Source organism: Malurus melanocephalus, unplaced genomic scaffold (assembly GCF_030028575.1).
Source record: "Malurus melanocephalus ecotype Western Australia unplaced genomic scaffold, MMel_1.1 scaffold_65, whole genome shotgun sequence".
In the NCBI taxonomy this organism is placed as follows: domain Eukaryota; kingdom Metazoa; phylum Chordata; class Aves; order Passeriformes; family Maluridae; genus Malurus; species Malurus melanocephalus.
In genome coordinates, this window is record NW_026623297.1 from 1,701,634 (window position 1) to 1,716,163 (window position 14,530).

Consider the following 14,530-nt stretch of genomic DNA (forward strand, 5'->3'; position numbering starts at 1 on the left):
TCTACAAAATTTAGGTACAGGCCAGGAATTATGAGGTTGCAGTTTTAAAGCAAATTCTACTGCCACAACAAATTTTGACAGGCTAATTTTTTTAAGAATGACAACAACAAGAGAAAAACTAAATGTAATTTATTTTATAAAAAAACTATAGGAAGATAGCAATACTAGAGATGACACAATATGAAAAGAAAATGTTCCTGAGCTTACAAACTGCATATTCTAATACAGTTCCTAAAACATACATTAAAAATAACCAAAATATTGACTTGAAGATTAAATCACTAGACAATAGCTTTTCTCTCATGTGATCTTGCAGCTTTAGTTTAGCTACCAAAAAAAAAAATATAAAACCAACAAAAAACAGCTGGAGGACAGGTCACCAGGCCCTAAGAAGTGCATACACACGACTGAACTGGTGACCATGATGATGCCAACAGACCACAAAGCAAAACAAAGGCAGAAGCTGGGCTGGTTTAGGTTCCCTAAGAAATTGAAAACAGCTTTTTCTCCTTTTCTAATCTGGCAATATTCTGCCAAACTCATAAAAATGGTAAAAGGAGTTTTAAAAGTGACACAGTGTCCCATTCAGCTAATTCACTGACTGCAATCCAAATCCACTGTGCATATGGAAATATAAAATACTGTTCAAGGTTTTAAGTTGGGAACTGGATCTATGGGTTTCCTTCAAATAAATACAAAATACTGCTACCTCCTAGAACATAAATTAAYGGTTCTTTATTTATGGCAGAAGATAACACACACATCCTTAACAAACAGCAGCGTTATTCCAGTGCTGGTGATAACATTCATTAACTCTGGAAAAGGCAGACACTGCGCTCCAGTACAACTGCCACAGCTATTACCTTCTAAAATRTATCTAATTGCAATATTTAAATCAAACTGGGCATGGGGAGAGACAGAGCCTGAGGCCCACCCTGTGCCCCTGGCACAGGTAATGCTGGAAGAAGGAATCCATCTCTTGCCACAGCTGCTCCATCCTGCAGGGACAGGGCAGGCTCCAGACTGCAGTGGATTAAGGAGCTGGAGACTGCAGATTCCATCCACAGAGAATGCATTGCTCATTTGAGCTACATGCAAGAGAAAGCACTAGTGACTCCAAATGATTCAAGATCATCTAGAGTTTGCTGACATTAAAGCTCTACATTCCACTTAAAACTTTAATTGAAAAAAAAAAATCATTAGAGATATGACATGAAAAAAACTGATGAGATTCAGCATTTCTCAACTGTGTGGATACAGGTGAGCATAGTCACATCAAATACTTTTAAATCTAAGCAAGATTTTTCCTATTCACTAAACAATATATAGTCTCTGTTTCAACTTGTATCTCTGTATTGTAATTACAAAATTCACACTGCATTTCCAGGGGCCCATGCTCTTCACCAAAACTGTCAAACTGATTTTGGCTAGTAGCATACAAAATGTCATTTGCTACCAAAGAGTCATATCTTCAGTACAAATGCAACTGTGCTTAATGAACAACCTTGAAATATTCTTTCTGAAGTGCTAGTAATTAACATGGAATTTAAGGCATTTTCTAACAAATTAAGTAAACAGTTACATGCTGGGTGCTTGACTTCATTCACCTGAGCCAACAGCTGTGCACCTTACAAAGGTAACTAGCTGACCTATGACACGTAGCCAGCATCCAGCTACAGAGCATCCATTTATGGAGCAACATTATTGTGCCTGACCCTGTCAACACTTATGTGACTTGTGAGCAATATGCAAGTTTTACGAGCTTTGAATCCATGAGAATAAAGCACTTGGATCACCCCTAGAGCATGGACCTTGGCTGTAACTCCATTCATCATCCACCTCAATTGCTCTTCAGTGGTTTTGGAGCCAAGCAAAACTTAGCATAWATTAGGAATGGATTGAGACAACTTTAAGATGATCAGGAAAAGAAAAAGATGACTCAAGCAGCTGAAGAACATTTCTCAGCCWTTACATTCAAGAACATCTTACAAATGTCTACAGCAAATGGGTATACTCACCCCTAGTCTAACTTCACTGAAGTTAACATTTTTGCAACCAGAAAATACAGGCCTAGTATCTTAGAAGTCTGTCACTAGATAAAAAAAACCACAGTACATAAAAACTTAATCCAAACCAATTGTGAATATACATCAATCCCGGGGTACTTTTGCAGTTAACATCTCCCCAGTGCGTTGGCTTTGTTMGACAATGGGCTGCTCTCCTTAATCYTTTGCTATCTATTTCCAAACCGTAGCCAGCAACTTGTTTCAGCCATGACAGCCCAATTTCTGCAACGAAAATGAACAGTGAACATTGCTTCTGACAATCTTGTATTTACAAAGGCTCTGTGGAACTCCAGTCCTCCTATAGAATCCTAACTAAAAATCAGAGCATAACAACTGAAAAAAATCTACYTAATATCAGCCAAGAAGTTCAAGTTTTACACCTGGGATCTGTTAATACCAAGTACAGAATCACAGAATCAATTAGGCTGGAAGAAACTTTTGAGATCACTGAGTCCAACCTATGACCAAACACCACCTTGTCAACCAGTCCATGGCACTTAGTGCCACATACAGGCTTTTTTAAAACACTTTCAGGACGGTGACTCCTCTCTGAGTAGCCCATTCCAATGTCCACTCAATCACCCTTTTTGAGAAGAAATTTTTCCTAATGTCCAACTATCCTGGTTTTACTCGGTCCRGTTTTTTGGTGGTGGGAGGATGGGACCAAGAAACCACAAAGATGGCTCCTGTGAGAAAGTYCTAGAAGCTTTCTCCTTCTTCTCCAGCAAAAGGAGCCCTGCCCCCTGTGTTTTAGAACCAATCCATTGTGGCTCTGAGGTTAATGGACAGGCTGCTGGTCAGGCCTGGGCCAATTGCACATGCTAGTTACACCTCTGTGATGACAGATGGTCTTCTATTTAAGAAGAATTCAAAACAAGATAGAGGGCAGCTGCCATTAGTTCTTAGGTTGTTAGTATCATCCCCTGCACCTGGGGAGGACAGAGGAGGAGGGTGAGGAGATGTACGAAAAAAAATGGAAGCCCAAAGATCACAAGCCCAAAGATGTAAGAAGAATACAGGTGCTGTTGCTGTGGTGCTCGAACATGGAGAAAACAAGCTGTTCTCGAAATGACTATTTCTTCAATGGGAGACCTGTATAGAAAAGAAAGGCCCTGCACCCGAGATAAAAAACCTGGCCTTGCAGGACTGGACTGATCATAAGCCAAAAAGGGGGAAGAGGTGCCCGCCCCCGCCAYGTCTGAAGTGASTTGATGCTTAGARGAAACTGTGTTCTGCCAGGAGATTTGAGAGAGTGGCCTTACCCTCAGAATGAAGCATGCCAGCCTTGGAGGACTGTTTCCCTTTCTCCCACAAGGTAAAAAAAAAGAATCCCATGCCATTAGCAGTTATACACTGACTGTTTCTTGGGAAAAGAACTTTCACAGCTTGGAGCTGTAAGGACTCTTCTCCTATGGTGCTGGACGATAACCATAATGAGTAGACTGATCTATGTTAAAACTTTCATCCCTACTCACCTTGTGCATRGGAAGGCATGGAGGGGTGGGGAGGGACGACCTGAGAGAGAGACAGGTTTGCAGAGAGAATAACAGGGGTCTTAAAATAACTGTTATTTTTTTCTTCTCCTTATAAATTTTTCCCTATCTCTGTTCCCCTCCCCAGTGCGGTAGTTTTTTAGTAGTCCTTAGTAATAAATCTATTTTGCAACTGAAGTTATTCAGTCTGTCTGGCCATTTCTGGAGCATATATATATATATATATATATATCTTTCTCTCAATTATGTTATCTTATCTAAAAGCCATAAATTTTATTGTTAATTGGGCTTTTGCTCACCCCTCTGCCTTTTTGGGGTGGGGGGGGAGAGAATGTCATGGGTGCTTTGGCTTTCGGCCAAGTTCAAACCAYGACACCAACCTAAACCCTCCCTGGCACAGCTCGAGACTGTCTCCTAGTCCTATTGCTGGTTCCCTGGGAGAAGAGACTAACCCTCATCTGGCTGCAACCTCCTGTCAAGCAGTTGTAGRGAGTGRTAAGGTCACCCCTGAGCCTCCTTTTCTCCAGGTAAAGGATGGAGTGTGGCTTGGCCAGCTCTTCTGCCAGCTCCATCAACCTAGGATGGATCCCATCTGGTTCCATAGACCTGTATGTGTCTAAGTGACTCAGCAGGTCTCTAACTGCTCCCTCCTGGATTACAGGAGAGTTGTTCTGCTCCCCAACCCCATCTATCACCTCAGAAGGCCAGCTGTCCTCAGGATAGCTGTCTTACTGTTGAAAACTGAGGCAAAGAGGGTTTTAAGTGCCTCAAACGTTTCCTCATCTTTGGTAACTATATTCCCCCACCRTGTCCAATAAATAATGGAGGTTTTCTTGCCCCTCCTCTTGCTATTAATGTATTTATAAAAACTTTTTTTATTATCCTTTAAAGAAGTGGCCAGGGTAAGTTTTGGTTGAGCTTTTGCCTCTCTAGTTTTCTTTCTGCAATTACTTCCCTTGTATGGAGTACCATGAACATTTTAAAATTTGCATTCCTGTGAACCTTTACACACTGGCTYTTCTTAATCCCTCATCCTGTTGCCATAAATGTTATTGCTAAGCTCTTCAAGCTTTTCTTTATATGACCAAAAAGAACTGTCAGATCTAAGATTTATAATTAAAATCAAATGTCTCCTGAGTTCTCAAGGTACGGAAAATATGTAACATCACTTCATCCCAATGGAATCAGCTCCTGAAGCCCTAAGGCTGAKATCTCACACTCGAATGTCTGTGACAAGTTGAACATGAGTCAGCAGTGCCCTGGCAGCCAGGAGGGCCAACCCTGTCCTGGCACAGCACCACCAGCCAGGCAAGGGAGAGGGTTGTTCCATTCTGCTCTGCAGACTAGTCCTCACCTCAAGTCCTGATGGCACTTTTGGGTGCCATAATGTAAAAAAAGACATTGGACCATTAGAGAGCATCCAGAAGAGGAGAGGATGGTGAAGGGTCTGAGGGGAAACTTATGAGGAGCAGCTGAGGCCACCTGGTCTGTTAGCCTGGAGAAGAGGAGACTGAGGGGSCACCTCATTGTGCTCTTCARCATCCTCRCAGGGGGAAGCAGAGGGGCAGGTACCAATCTCCTCTGGTCACCAGTGACAGGACCTGAGGSAATGGCCTGAARCTGAGTCAGAGGAAGTTTAGACTGGGTATAAGGAAAAGGCTCTTCAYCCAGAGGGTGGCTGGACACTGGAACAGGCTMCTCAGGGAAGGGGTCACAAGCCTGACAGGGTTCGAGAAGTGTTCAGACAATGCTTTCAGACACATGGTGGGACTCTMAGGGATGGTGCTGTGCAGGACTAAGAGTTGGACTCAATGACCCTTGTGGGTCCCTTCCAATCCAGCTTATTATATGAATATTCAAATCAAGGTATATTTTAGAGTCTTCTTTGCATACATATTACTTCTTCCTAAACAACAGTTCTAGAAAAATTAATTTTTAATCSCCATTATCAGTTCTGTATTGAATAGAAACACTACAATCTCTTTCTTTGGCCAATCCCATTTCAATTACAAACACAATGCCTTATTTTCACCATCCTTATTGACATTAGATGTGAGAATACTTGAAAATATGTGTGAAAGAAGAGTCTTCTTAAAACACATTAAAAAAAGAAAAAAAAATTGTGACTTTGGATACCCGAACTCAGTTGAGATAACCTCTGCAACACACAGCTCCACATTTACAGACAGTTCTGATCCTCTTTTTGGATGGGCTAAGACCTTCAGCAGAGTCTGAAGTCAGATCTATTGAACCTGCAACACAGATAAACACAAGAAAGGAAGTTCTAAAAGATAGACTGAGACCATGCCTGGTATTCAAAGAGCTTCTAAAGGCCTTCTAACACCCCGGTTCAAAGAGCTGTGTGTGAAGCTATATTCAGCTTCTACTGACAGCCTTATTATAAYTACTTGTACAACACCTGGCATACACAACAGAATCCAATACTCAGCCTTGAGCTTTGTACCCGCCAGGTATMCACACAGATCAGATGAGCGTGCAGCTGGCCTTCAATGTCAGTGTTCACAGACACCATGGAGAGAAAGAGGAGTTTTGAGGGTTCAAGATCAATTTGGCAGTGTCATGGTTTAAGTCCAGCTGGCAATAAAGTACCACACAGATACTCACACACTTCCACCCAGCGGAACAGGGAGGAGAATCAAAAGTAAAACTTAAAGGTTGAGATAAGRAAGATTTAATAATTGAAACAGTATTATATTGTAATAATGATGATATAYTGGTTATGCTGATGCTGATTATTGGTAGTACTAGAAGGAAAAAACAAGCATGCGTGATTGCACACATGATTGCTTTCCTATGGCTGACCAATGCCCAGCTGCCATCCCTAAACTCTGRTCAGACCCTTCTGGATAGTTCCCCAGTTTCTGCAACGGGCATGATTCTCTGGTGTGGAATAACCCTTTGACCAGTTCAGGTCACCTGTCTGTGCTCCCTCCCAGATTTTTATAACTTTTTTTTGTGCACCTCACTGGCARAGCATGAGACACAAAGTAGTCTTTGACTTAGGAAAACCACCACTTARMAACAACCRAAACATCAGTGAGTTATCRACATTATTCTCATCCTGAATCWAAAACACAGCACTGTACCAGCTACTGAGAAGAAGTTAACTCTATTCCAGCTGAAACAGCTGCCCCATAGGACCTAYATCTGCAACTGAGGCCTATAGACACCCGAATCCAGAGATAAACCTATGGTGCCTCATGCTGCTGAGCTGTTACAACTGCCTTAGTAACTATCACTAGCAGATTATCTAGGAAGTAGTTTACCTGAAATGCCAATTCAAATAAAGAAAAGCTTCATTTAAGGGCAGCCTGCTCATTCCTTTGAACATTCCTGGGACAAATCCTCAAAATCACTTGCTTCACCAGATAATCCAGCCACAATCCCTGAAGTGCTAGGAGCACTGAGGGAGGCAGGCAAAAATTTCTGGGTGTGCTCTTCTCTGCACTACATGTCATGAGCAATGACTGTTCTGAAAGCTAGAACTGTGTTAGGGAGAGCTGTGCCTGAGCTGAGATGCTACCATCAGTCAGGCTGCAGTACAGTCCACCAGCACCCCAAACTCCCACAAGAACCATGTTAAAGTGTGCAGACCTTTCATCTGATAGTCAAAGGTTAGCTCTTCTCCAGCCTTGATGGTTCGGGTAGAGAACAGCGCTATTCGAGGAAGACGCAAGTCGAGGTTATCAATAAACACGTTGAAGACTTGAAGATTTGGATCACACTGTAAGCAAAAATTAATGCAGTTTCTGTTTAGAAAAATTAACATTAAATTTCACTGAAGTGTTTAAGTAAACCAAGGTCACAGGAAAGGAAGAATGGGTTCTTGTCTCAGTGACAGAAGTCTGCAATTAAGTTATCTTCTGAAATTAACAAATTGAAATAGCGTTCCAGGAGAACATTCACAGCTCAGATGCAAGTTCTTCCAGGAAGACAATTCACACAATATGTACACTATACTAATATGCAACAACTGATAAAACAAAAATGGCACCTTCAAAGGTGAGAACAAAAATGATGACAAAGTAATTAGAGCTACATTCAGAGGTTAGTATTTACCTACAAAACCCACAAAAAGAATGAAAGTTGAAAGAAAACTAAAAACAGCCTGGTGATTCAAGCCCCACATATGTACTGCTCTGTATTGATGTTTCAGTATTGCTTCCAGGCCAGAGATAACATCTTMATAACTATGAATGAATTTCTACTGTCAGCTGCAAATCTGCTTCTGAATTCCCTGCCATGGACTGGGTGGTAGGAGGAGGATGAAGGGCACTAAGCAGGAACTAGAAACCACTTCCTCATTTTCTCTGAATTAAGTGCTAGAAGGCAGTAGTTCCTGAGACTTAAAATCTGCATGCTTTTTTGCTCTTTCAGAAGTGAGATATATCACACGTTAAAGAATCAGAAGTGACCTTACAGACATTTAACTTTACACTGAAGACTGCGAATACTTCCGTTCTGTTTCTGAAAGTGAAACTGTTTCTGAAAGAGCAACTGTATCTAAAACTCTTCTTCATCCTTCTYGCTGGCAAACCTACATGGAATACAAGTATCATCATCTCACAAACCTGAAGACATCAATTTTCTGTATTTGTAGATACTGACTGCATACCTCACAAACATTAGAGCAGTAAGAAATCAGTTCAGGGATCTTTACAAGTGCAGTTTAGCGTTCTTATTTTAGGTGCTTCAGTTAAACTTGAATAAAACACTGCAAAAAATTGCTCTTTAAAATCTACTTTTGAGTTCTCTRGCAAGTTTAGAATAGGAGGGAATATTATGTTTCTTCCCTGTAGATACCTAAGACAGCACAGGATTTTTTTCTTTCCCTCTACCAAGTTTGTAGGATAAAATTTAGAGTAACATTCCATCCTGCCCAGCTACAAAATAACACATAAATTCCTGTCATCTTTGACTCCTGGCTAATTTTATYAAGGACTTGTCACATGTTAAGTATTTCAGGTACTCGGAAAAAACAYACCCAAACCAACCCTATTTTGGTTGTCTAGAACCAGCAGATKCAGTGAAAACTCCAGTCCTATAAAATATCCAATTCAGGCATCACCTCACTCCCAGATTTTTKTAAGCAGTCTCAGTCCAAGTAAGGCCAAGTATTCTGTTCTATTTATTTACATCATCTGATTGACTGGACTGGCATGTGSTGGCATGAAGCAAACTACTCTAGAAAAACTGAATATGGTAAGGAAATGTTTACAATAGAAGACATTTCTAGCACAATTAGGATAATTCTCAAAATTCTTAGTATACAAAACAAAGTCTTACACTGTGGTTCACAAAGTGGGACACATTTCCATATCGAGCTGCATCTACTGTAAATTCATCTGAGTCATAGTCCAAATCAAACAAGTATGTATTTCCCTGGTTGTCATAGAGCTGGCCTCGCCTCTCTGCTTCCTCACTTGTAATCACCTAAAAAAAAAAAAAAAAAAAAAAAAAAAAAAAAAAAAAAAAAGAGCAAAAAAGAAACCTGCATCATATTATTCACTATTACTAAATAAAAACAAAAATCCCAATCAAGTTAGGAAAAAAAAACCCTTTACTTAGTAAAAAATACCACAGTAAGTTTTTTATGYTGAAATARCATTTTGATGAATGAATGAATGCAGAATACATAAGAGTAAATACTGCTGAACTAATTAGTGACTGAGGCTTCTCGGGATGCTATTTCTCTACAGCTGATGCACAGCACTATCTTGTCTCCGAAAAAAAACGTATCAGCACCCTCTATTAATAGTTTTGATGATGACAATACAATCAACTGTTTCTAACTAAACTTTCCACGTACACACTTTTCCCATTAGACCCAGAAAGCCTCATTTACTTCACATAAAACCAGGATTTGATCTTCTTCCTTTGCAAAGATGATCATCAGGTATCAGTCTTTAAAACCCAGTCACATTTACAGCCTGACATTAATTTCCTCTCTTCCCAGAAGCATCTCTTCCTGCTATTTTTGACTGCAGTGAAAGATCCTATTCATGGTAGCACAGACAGACACATGACAAAGCTCCATCTATTCAATTAGGCGAGCGTGTCACTGCCAACAGAAGAAACAACTTAAACAACTTCATCTGCAGCCTGTCACTTTAAACACATTCTGTTGTGCAGGTTCAGCAAATAAATCATAATTTGGCAGCAAGAGAGATAAGAAATGTGATGGACAACAAATCCTTTTAAAATCTGACAGATGAGATTTGAGAACTCAGCATAGGTATTAAGTAGATTCAGGTGAAAAGGTAAATACACACTCCTTCCTTTATGTAATTTTGTTGCTTAATCACCTTTCTGCATTAAGCCATCCACAGAGATATTTGTAATGCTGACCTCTTGTATATTTAAAGTAAATACGTATGAATATGAGAAGCTGGAAGCTTTGGAGCAGGAAGCATGGAGGAAATCTACTTAAGACCGTAAACATTGCACAAAGGGACAGAAGGAAATACTTTGAGTCAACATAGTARCAAGGCAGATTTGTGGTAGAAATGCAATGCAGTGTAATAGAGGCAGGCTGCCAGGGGCTGCTGGTGTGAAGAGCCCTGGAGCAAAGCACAGGCTGAACCACATAAACACAGGGCAATACAGAATCTCAAGAGTAGCTCAAGGTCTGTATTTTATAACATAAAAGTTCTCTTTGAAATAGTGTAAGATTGAATAAATAGATAATGTCTGTACTGCAAGTCTTATTCTTGCTGGTAATTAAAAGTAATAAACATGCTTGGAAATACTACTTGAGAAGTTCAGATGAAACAGAAAACGAAAGGACTGACAGACTGTGCAGGGAGTTTCATAATAAGTGTGCTTTGGGAACAGCAAAAACTACAATAAAGATGATCAGGGAAGAATGAAGAATATGATTGCCATGAAAGAAATTAAGGATTTGCCTTTAGAAAAACCATTAGGGCATGTATCTAAAATAATTATTTAGTGCCATGTGAGATAAATATTCTCTTTACATTTGACCTTTTACAACAGCTCTGGAATGAAGGAATGTTCTGGACAATATAATTTTGCTGTTGGCTTGAATTTCTATTTATCTCTCTACTTGAAAGCAGACTGATCCATTATACAGTAGAATCACAGAGTATCCTGAGTTGGAAGGATCCCACARGAATCACCAAGCCCAGCTCCTGGCCCTGCCCAGAACATCCCCAGGAATCATGTGCCTGTGAGTATTGTCCAAACACTCMATGAACTCTCTCAGGCTTGTTGCTGTGATCACCTCCCTGGAGAGCCTGTTCCAGTGTCTGACCACCCTCTGSGTGAAAAAGTCAAGAAGTGTTAAAACTCATAAAGATTTTATCTAACATTTCCTTGGTCATATGTAATTCACCTATATGAGGTAAATACATACCTACCTCTCCAACATACTCCATCACAAAACTGTTGGTTTTAATTTTCTGGAGGGTTTTTACTCCCCAGCCACGGCCATTGTTGGTTCTGAAGATGCAGAGGGAATATGGGGTCCCTTTCTGTACGATCCTATTTAGGCAGTCAGGCCCACATCTACAATACGAATTGCACTCATAGATGGGCAAGCCAGGCTGGATTTTCAATTTCTTWCGTTTATTGTAAGCCAAAATAAACCCAGCCTCCTTTGGACAGCACTTCTCAGCAGGGCAGTCAGCACATTCACAGCCAGTCGTTATTCCATTGAGCACATTTATTCCTGGAGCAGGTTTGTACTCATTAATGTAGTAGAAGTCTAAAGGAGGGCCTTCAAGATCCACCGTGTTTTCTACCAGAATCATTGCTTTATGATTCTTTTTCCTGTTGAGTTCTTCTTTCCATCTCTGCAGAGCTATTCTTTGTTTAGCCTTCTTTACAATGTAATCKGCAATTGCAGGTTTCAAAGCTTTAATACGGTTTCTCACTTTCAGTGCTTTGCCATCTCTCACCCGAGACAAGTATTCATTCTTGTCTCTACGGAAGTTCTTAACAAGCAAAGGACAGTTCAGATGTTTCCGAGGTTCCCAAGTATTTGAAGATTCAGGCCATCCTTTCCATTTCACAAGATAGTATGCTTTACCCTTGAAATACAGAAAAAGATATAGATTTAGCCAGAGTTCGTGTTGCTGAAATCCAGCATCACAGAGCACACAAACACAAGAGCTCTGGAGCTGAGGATCAGCACACAATGCAGAAGGCCTTGATGCCCSCATATCAATTACAATTGGGTAGAAAAAGAAAAATCGGTTTTGTTTGCAAATTAACTTGCAGCACAACTTTGTATACTTTACATATCATCTCTATGGGCTAAGAAAAAAGTTGGAATGAACTCTGATTGCTAACATCATACCTGGAGGAGGAGGAGGCTAGTTTGTCAAGACAGGTGGTAAATTATGCTAACTTGCTGTATGACTCRTATGCACAAGCAGAATGCAGTTGTATCACATACAGAACAAAAACAAAATTCAAAACTTAGCACAAAAAGTCTAAACCCTAGTATTGGTCATATCAACCATCCTCCCAAAACCACAATTAATTTGATACATGTAACATTATCTTTACAATGAAGCAGCATACATTTTACACTTATTTTTAAAAGGACAAATAACTGCAACAAGGACAAATCCTGACACTGAATTTCACAGGAATCCATTTGCAGCACATGGCCCTAATTCTTCATCAAACAGACTAAAACAACAAAGGGGGAAAAAATACACGTGGTTGTCTGCAAATAAAGGAGAGGCATCATAATTCATACTAAGCTACCACSAAAAGCATCAGCATCAGACGCACAAAGGTGAAACATTTCGTATTCTAACACGTCTGTAATTTCAGGAAAAGRTCTTCCTTCCACATGTTGAAAGTAGCAGTTTACACCACTTTCTGTTTACAGTTCAAAGTTTAAAATATATTTAACTTGATGCCCACAAAAGTTTTGTCCTCACTGCCTGCTGCTTTATATTATGAACAAAACTACCTTTGGCTACTTTTGAATTTCAGCTGAAAGAGTGATCAAATTGGTCTGTGTTTCTCTTACCTCTGCTACCTTGTAGTCACACAAATATTCCACCTCATAACTCTTTAGATTCCTGTCGGTGATTCCAATGGCTTTACATCTGAGATTTTCCTTCCTACATAATTCTTGGAGGGTCTCAAGTGAAGCTAGACATGGCACATACCAGGCTACAATAAGAAAATTGGTAAAGAATCCTATTTAATGTCTTGGCTAAATTGAAATCATTATGCCTCATCCCAGAGTCCCCACATTACCATTTGTCATAGCATTCCACGAGTGTCTTGTACAACTGCAGCATCTCCAACTCAATGCTTCTCTAACGGGTCAAGAGAAACTCGTCAATGATTCCCTCCCTGCACCTTTGTTCTGCACAGTATGTACACTTGCAAAGAACAACCAATATTTTGGAGGGCAGAGACTTCCACAGGTGAAAGCTACACTAAGCACCGAGCAATTTTTCTACAATTACAGCATCGCGGAACTGAACTACGGCAAGCAGGAAACCTCCATTCTTTAATAAGACCGCCAAATTTCTGTAGTCAAGCGCAACCGAGCACTTGCAACGCAGCCATGGTGACTGGACGAGGAAACAGAGACTCACAGCCCTCATCCAGAAGRATCGCGATTGCCCTGTCAGCCAGGCGGATTTAGAGGGACGAGACACTCCGCAGAGCGGCAGCGCCCGGGAAACACCGGGATCGAGGGGTTGGATGGAGTCCAGAGCGGCAGCCGCCGGCTKCGGGGCCGTGCCCGCCTGCCCCAGGGGCTCCGCGGGGCTCTCCCGCCCCGGCCCTCAGCGCAGGAGCTGGGGAGGGGGCGGCGGTGCCTTTCCCGCGGCCGCATCAAGATCCAGCGCCTCTCCCCACGTCCCACCCCCGTTCCATGCTCACCTCAGGCACCTCCCACCCTCCTCCCACAGCTCCCCGGGGGCAGCGGGCAGGATCCTAAGAGAAGCGGGCAGGGCCCCCAGCCCTTCCCTTGCCGCCCCGCCGGGGGTCTGTGGGCAGGGGCGGTGGGCATGGTCCTGACGGAGCCGCGCGACAGAGACCGGCAGCGGTTCCCAGCGCCGAGAGCGAACGGGAGCCTCTCCGCCTGTCCTCCCTCTCTATCCCGGCCCTCAAGCGCCCGGCGTAGGGCAGGCAGAGCCCGAGGGTGGGGAGGGGAATCAGCCCCGGGCGGCCCCGTCCCCAGCCCGTTCCCCCCTCACCTCCTCGCCAGCCCTCCATGTTGGGGGGGGGGTCGCGCTCGGGCCGCTCCGGCTCCGCCCCGGCCGGAAGAGGGCGGAGCGCAGAGCGCGGCCCCACCGCCCTGCCCCCCTTTCCCGCCGCTGCCGTGAGGGGCTCCCGGCGCGATGGGGCCGSGAAAGCGGGAACGGAGAGGAGGGCGGGTGAAATGGAGTGGGACGGAKTTAAAGCCTTTTCTCTTTGTTCTTTTAGAGCCCTGCGGTGCCTGGGGAAGGCGGGGGAAGCACGAGGCAGCTTCCTCCCCCGACACCTCAGCTGCAAAGCTGAAAGGAAGAACTGCGGAGAAATAGTCCAGGCACTTCTTGTTAAAAAAAAAAAAAAAAAGTTACACCGTTGTCACAGCTCCCTCCTCAAGAGGTGTTTCCTGATAATGTAGCTTTCACAGAATCACACAATCGTTTAGTTATAAGCAAACACCATCAGTGACTATGACACTTGAGTGCCACTCTCCAGGCTTTCTTTAAACACCACTCCCGCCCTGAGCAGTCCATCCCAATGCCCAATTACCTTTAATGTGAAGAAATTCCTCCCAATGTCCAACCCCAACCTCCCCTGTCACAGCTGAACAGAAACGAGCCCCACCCCGCCCCGGCTACAATCTAATTTCAGGTGCTTTTAGACGAGGTTCTCAAGTTCTCTTCGAACACCAGGTGATGCAACACAGCTCTTCTAATCCAGACTGGTATCCCTTGCTCTATTTTCTCTGCGGGGCTCTACTAT

The 14,530-nt window shown here is 42.4% G+C and overlaps 1 protein-coding gene across 2 annotated transcripts; it reads right to left on the reverse strand.

Moving 5' to 3' along the window:
* Positions 1-156: 156 nt before the first annotated feature.
* On the reverse strand, positions 157-13,825 carry SUV39H2 (SUV39H2 histone lysine methyltransferase). 2 transcript variants are annotated; one of them, XM_057366432.1, is made up of 7 exons: positions 13,774-13,825; positions 12,588-12,733; positions 10,960-11,631; positions 8,867-9,013; positions 7,175-7,304; positions 5,696-5,811; positions 157-2,288 (listed from the first exon to the last, which is right to left on the reverse strand). In XM_057366432.1, the coding sequence occupies exons 1-6, from the start codon at positions 13,790-13,792 to the stop codon at positions 5,702-5,704; spliced, it is 1,224 nt and encodes a 407-aa protein (XP_057222415.1). In that variant the 5' UTR covers positions 13,793-13,825; the 3' UTR covers positions 157-2,288; positions 5,696-5,701. The 2 variants fall into 2 exon arrangements, with proteins under 2 accessions (XP_057222415.1, XP_057222414.1); XM_057366431.1 differs by having other exon boundaries at positions 157-5,811.
* Positions 13,826-14,530: the final 705 nt, after the last annotated feature.